At 56.9% G+C, this 6,124-nt stretch overlaps 1 protein-coding gene across 1 annotated transcript in view; it reads right to left on the reverse strand.

The window, feature by feature from the left end:
* The window catches only part of LOC309877356 (maestro heat-like repeat-containing protein family member 2B), a gene marked incomplete at both ends in the record, with an annotated part of 30,066 nt that extends 25,337 nt beyond the window's left edge, over nucleotides 1–4,729 (reverse strand). Inside the window, 9 exons of the mRNA XM_082758629.1 lie at nucleotides 20–133; nucleotides 245–314; nucleotides 594–686; nucleotides 1,035–1,178; nucleotides 1,542–1,693; nucleotides 2,461–2,626; nucleotides 3,086–3,208; nucleotides 3,552–3,679; nucleotides 4,579–4,729. Coding sequence (XP_082614755.1) covers nucleotides 20–133; nucleotides 245–314; nucleotides 594–686; nucleotides 1,035–1,178; nucleotides 1,542–1,693; nucleotides 2,461–2,626; nucleotides 3,086–3,208; nucleotides 3,552–3,679; nucleotides 4,579–4,729 — 1,141 coding nt within the window. The remainder of the gene's footprint in view (nucleotides 1–19; nucleotides 134–244; nucleotides 315–593; nucleotides 687–1,034; nucleotides 1,179–1,541; nucleotides 1,694–2,460; nucleotides 2,627–3,085; nucleotides 3,209–3,551; nucleotides 3,680–4,578) is intronic.
* Nucleotides 4,730–6,124: the final 1,395 nt, after the last annotated feature.

Here is a 6,124-nt window from a genome sequence, read left to right on the forward strand (position 1 = left end):
CTGACCCCGCAGTACTGACCGTCACAGCGTGCCAGAGCACCGAGCAGACCCAGGGCTGCCACGCGCATGGCCTCCCTCTCGTGGCCCAGCTGGGACTCCAGGAACAGGATCGTCTCCTCTGGGCAGATCCGAGCTGTGGGGAGGAAATCCCATCCTGCATTAGCAAGCAGCTTACACCCAGTTCTGAGCTTTGGGAGAGAGCTGCCAGGACACCACGGGGCATCGCCACGTCTCCTCTCCTTACCTTGCAGCAGGATGCACTGGGTCAGCTCTGCCTTATGGTCCTGGCTGTGCTCTTTGCGGTCAGCAGTGAGCTGTGGGAACAAGGTCCATTGGAGAAAGCCCCGGCAGCATTGAGAGGGACCGAAAAGAAACAGCGCTGCCAGCTCTCATCTCCCTGGGCACTCGTACAAGAGGACCCCCAGCCAAAACCCAGCCCACCCCACAGTGGCCCCAGGGACACACGCACAGGTCTGGAGCACACAGGAGCCACCCAGGAGCCACGGCTGAGCAGCATTCAAAGACTCTGGAGTCCTCCCGAGACTCAGCCAAGAGGGAATTGCTGTGGCTGTGTGGCTTCAGGCTCCCCTTACCTCGCTGCACACGACACTGCTGATGGCAAGACACTTGCCGTTGGGGATGGGGATGTGAACTTGCTCCAAGGCCTCCAGGAAATAAAGGAGGCTCTGCAAGAGAACAGGAGAGGAAGAAAGGCCCGAAGCCATGTCAAGCCACTTGCGAATGGAGAAACTGTGCACAGCAGCAGAGCTCCCCGTGCAAACAGCCCCCAGGGAGGTGGGAGCAAAGCCTCCCATCTCCCAGAGGTGGGCCCCACTGACTCTTGGCTCCCTCCTGGCCCCATCACGGTTGCTCTTCCCTTGCCTGAAGAGCCTCGGGAGCCTCGGATTGACCTCCCTGTTGCACGTTTCTCTAAGGGGAGCTCCCTGGCTCCTCCCTGCATGCCACAGATCTCTGAGCCCTCGTGCCACTTGCACAGACCCCACGTCCGTGCCAGGCCCTGTGCCACACCTCACCTTGGTCACCCTGGAGGAGTCTTGGACCATCCGATACTGGCGCAGGAGCCAGAGGAGCTGCTCCCAGACATGCTCCCAGTGCTCCTCCTTGTGCAGGAGGACACGCATCAAGGGAGTCATGGCCCCGATGACAGCTTGCTTGTCCTGGAGAGGAACCGGGGAGGCCCAGCGTCAAAGGCTGAAGGTCTGCCCTGCCCACAGAGAGGACTTCCCCTTGCCCTTTTTCCCTCCCTCTCCCTCTGCCTCCCCCTTCCCATTCCCCTCTCCCTTCTGCCCTGCAGGAGATGGGCTTGCTCTGGAGGGCAGAGAGGTTTTCCCCACCCCTCACCCCCCGCCCTGCCTGCCCAAATGCCGTGGGCTTCAGCTGCTTCCCCACAGGGAGCCCCCAGCCTCAGGCACAGAGCCAGTGTGGGGCCTTTTGCAGCCAGCCCGCTGGGCACAGACAGAGGCACAGGCACAGGGGACATCCCTGCTGCCGTCCCCAGCTGGGAAAGCAGCACTTCTCACCTCTTCCTCCTGGCACTCCAGCCAGTTCCTTGCCACAGAGCAGAACACCTGGGAAAGGTTTTCGTAGAGCTGCTCCTTCTCCGTAGCAGGCAAGGAGCATCCTTTCCAGGTGCAGATGTAAACGTTGACCACTTTGGCCCACTGCTCCAGAGCTGCACAAAGAGAAGAGAAAAAGGAGCCTGGAGCAGGGAAGGGAGCGGCACCCCCACCAGCCTGCTGGAAGCACAGGTCATTCAGATCAGGAGCAGATCTAGGTTTGAGGGCAACTTGTGTGCTCCAGGTGTCTCAATGACAACACCACGCCGTTTCTGTCCTCCACATGACACCTTCTCCTCACAGGCTCCAGCATTTTCCTCTGCAACCCCTGCCCTTCTCTTCCCCAGCTTTTGCCCATCAGGGCACATGAACCTGGTAGGAAAGCCCAGGAAGGCAGCAAAGGGACCCAGGAGTTCCCGGGCACCTTCACCTCCAGCCCACAGAAACCTTCACCCACCCTTTCCAGGTGCCCCCAATGCTTTGGGATGGCCCAGGGCTGGCAGCACTGTGGGCTCAGGCCTGCCATGCCCGCTCTGAGACCAGAGCGAGGTGCCAGGGGCTGCTCTGCCCCTGCCCCTGCCCAGGGTCCACTCACCACCGCAGGCAGCACGCAGGATCCGGCCGCTCCCTAACTGGCCCACCACGGTGCGCAGGCCCAACAGCACCACGCGCATGAAGGGGATGCACTGCAGGGCTGCGAAGAGAACGGAGAGTGGCCACGGTCAGAGCCCCCAGCCGGCACTGGCAGCGAGGGAGGAGGCGCTGCAGCCACAGTGCCCCCCAGCTCAGCACGGCTTGCGTGGAGAGGGGAAGGATCCCTTTCTATCCCAGCTCTCCCAGCCTGGCCCAAAGCGGGAGGGAGGATGGCGGTGCTGGACCGTACCGTTGGTGCTGAGAAGTTTGCCCACAGTGATGAGCACGAACTCCTTGGAGATCTTCCCTGGGGCATTCAGCTGGGCCAGGAGCTCGGCTAGCACAAAGCTGAAGTGGGAGCGGGCCAGAGCCACCAGGACGTCACTGGCAGCCATCTTCGTGTCTTCCGTCACGCCCTGAAAAAGAGGCTCAGGTGAATTGCCCCCCGGGAGACAGGCTGAGTGAGGTACTTGGACGGGCTGAACAGCTGCAGGTGCCGGAACACTGGCACAGAGACATTGTGGGGGCTCCTCTGTGGAGATCTTCAGAAGCCGCCTGGCTACTGGGCTTCAGCTCGAATGGACTTTGTGTGCTGGAGGCACTGGGGAGATGGCCCCTACTCCCCCACAACATCCCTTGGGGACAGCTGTGCCTGGGGCTGGGCGGCTGCCACCTCTGCTCCCCTGGGGAAGGAAGGCGAGCAGCTCCCCAGCTGTTGCTCCCCGCCTCGCCCAGGCAGGCTTCTCCCCAGCCCCTTGATCCCTCAGGGCCACTCTGGTGGGCCCCAAGGCCAGAAAAACCTGTCTGTGCTGCTCTGCATTGCCCTCAAATGCCTGGCAGGCTGCTCTCATCGCCTTCCAAGAGCACCATCTCACCTGCTCAGCTGTCAGGTCACAGGACACCGCTGCTAGCAGCCGGTTGACCACACCACACTGCAGGCGGCTGTCATCTCCCCACAAGACGTTCTCCAGCTCGCAGTAGGTCTGCGCTCTGTCACCCTGGGAACAGACCAGCATAGGGATCAGTTGCACTTGCTTTGCTCCTCTTGCCAGCGCGCCGCCAGCTGCCCGCCCTCGCTCTGCAGAGCCTAGGGATGTGCTGCTGGGGCTGGGAAGCTGCAATAGGGACACAAAGCCCCTGGCCTCTGGGCTTGGGCACCCATGGGACCTTGGGATGGGGCCCGGGAAAATGACTGCTCCTTGAGAAGCTCCAGACTGGGCACTGCCCTGTGCCGGGGCTTCTGGACGAGAAAACCAAGAGGGCAGAGGTGCCGCCAGGCACAGGCTCCCCCTGCTCCCCCAGGGAACCCCGCTGCATCATGGTGGGGAGCCCCCAGCTCACCTCCTCGTCTTGCAGGCGCTCTAGCAGAGAAGTCGCAACAGTGGCAGAGGTCGGGGCTGCTTCAGGGACAGGCCCTGGCACCCTGCCTCTGCCCTGGCGACGTCTACGTCTGGGCCAGCAGCCCACACCTGGAAGGAAGGAAAGAACAGAGCAGGTGTCATCGGTGCTGCTGGCTGCAGGGGGCTGGAGCTGGTAGGGACGAGTCTCTTGGCCACTTTGGAGAGAAATCTCCGCAGGAGACGCAGCCCCGAGCAGCCTGCTGGGAAGGGTCCTGCTTCAGCCCCCAACCTCCCTCGCGCTGCCCCTCACCGCTAAGGGCTCTCAGCCCCTCCATCACAGCAGGATGTCCCCAGATAGACACAACGCTCTCTCTGGGTCCTCCTCCTACCAGCCCCACAAGCAACTGGGCCACAGCTGGCACCCGCGGCAGAGGGATATAGCAGGGAGACAGGAGGGATACACTGTGACCTCACCACCAGGGCCTGTTACCACACAGAGGGCTGGCCCTAGGTCATCGCTGAACTAGTAGACTTGAGGAGGAAACTTATGCACTGAAATACGTCATGGCAAACCTACTGTATCTTGGTCTGGTTGTCACCTTTCACCACTTCTCCCTTGGGGTCATAGAATCACACAATGTCCTGAGTTGGAAGGGACCCACAAGGATTGCTGAGTCCAACGCCTGAGTCTCCAAAGGACCACCCAAAAAATCAGACCCTGTGTCCAAGAGCGTTGTTCAAGTCTGAAGGGAAATTTATATAAAAATGTTCTAGAAATAAATCATCAGAACTAGATTTCCATTCATCATCATACAAATTTTTATGGTCCAAAGAGAAGAGTGATAATAGTGATGCTCTAGCCTGGTAGAGAGCATATTCATCTGAGACATGTAGGTCCCAGGCTTTCCTTTAATGAATACTGAAGTGTTTTGCACAAAACGGAATGCCTTTGACAGAACAGATAGAAAGACTCCAAAGCTTTAAATACTGTTTCATACATTCTTCTCATCCTCAAGTATATGCTCAACCATGGATCACAACAACAACAAAATCAAGTCCTAATATTCTTGATACAGCCACAGTGGCGCCGCCAGCTCTGATGGGCTGAGAGGTGCCACCGGATGCCCGGATTGCCCCAGTGGAGTCCGCCCGGTCCGTTAGGAAACCGGCCAGAGCCATCCGGAACCATCCAGAACATGCCAGAACCGGCCGTGCAGGCTGTGCCCAGGGCAGCCCCAGCCTTGGATCCCTCAGGGCCGCTCCTGCAGCCCCCTGCAACCCAGCCCTCGCCCCCTGCCCCCAGCATGAGGTGGGAGGACGGGGCAGGGGGACGGGGCCAGGTCTCAGCCCAGAGGGGCCGAGCAGCGGTGGTGCGCTGGGCCCTGACCCGCTCTCCCCTCGCCCAGCCTGGCTGCCGCCGCCGTCAGGCAGCTGAGGTGCTCCGTCCCCCCGGCATCGCCCGTGCTGGCTGCTCCCCTCCCAGCCTCGTCCTGCACAGGGATGGAAACGGTTCTGATCCCTTCCCATTCATGATGACTGGGGTGAGGCCGACCCAACCACAGTGCCCAGGTCTCCCTCTTGGACTGCCTTGCAGACAGTTAATTCCTGCTCAGTTACAGTAGCAAGACCTTATTTTACAGTGACAGTTTATCTAGTTAAAGAATGTTGTTTACTGGTGTATTCACAAATTAAAAAAGAAACTACACCAAGGTTTTTTGTTTGTTTGCTTGTTTTCAGGAATTTGCACTGCAACATCCATCTTAGGCACAGTAGTACTCTTACAATAGTGCAATAGAATCGCTTTTATTGTGTCCAATCTTTACACATCTTCCTAAACACACTCATCTTTTTGACTGGGCACAAAAAGTACAGGATAAAAATAATTCAGTAAGGTATATAAGATCTGTTAAAGGAGCAGGTATCAGATGGCTGTCACACTTCACTTTCACTACTTCAGACATAATTACTGCTGCTTAATAGCTGATGGGCTGCAGTCAAATTTGCAGTCTAAATATTAAGAGTGGATGATGGCAGCAATAAATACCTGTCAGCAGCTGCTTTCATATACTAAAAAAAACAAAAACAAAAAAAAAAACAAAACCTGTTTATGTCTGGTCAGAGTGATAAAACCATATGAGAGTTCACAAATTAACTGACTGTAAAAGGATTTGTCAGGTCAGATCTGCTGGGCTTCTGAATTTATACATCATTTTGGAAAAAATATTTGCAGCTACAGATTTGTGACAGTTGTTACAGGACATCAAATCAGAGATTAGGAGAAGGTCAAGTGTAAGGTTTTTTATCTACATTTTATGCAACTGCCTCTACTTTTTGGACAGTGTATGTAGGACTTCCTATTAAAGTACCTCACTTCTGCTGACAAGGCAAGGAAAAGCGTGCAGCTTTGGGTGATAAGTGCACCTCTTACATCATCAGCAGACACGTGTCACGTTAATGTATTTAAATGTCAGTAAGTATCGTTTTATATTTCTTCTGGCTTCTCTTGTCTTTCACTTCTAGCACTAGACATGTAAAAAGGGCCCAGCAATCCCCCCAAGGTGCCAACCCGCTAAG

The sequence above is a fragment of the Aythya marila genome, assembly GCF_965140915.1.
Source record: "Aythya marila genome assembly, chromosome: 4".
NCBI lineage: Eukaryota > Metazoa > Chordata > Aves > Anseriformes > Anatidae > Aythya > Aythya marila.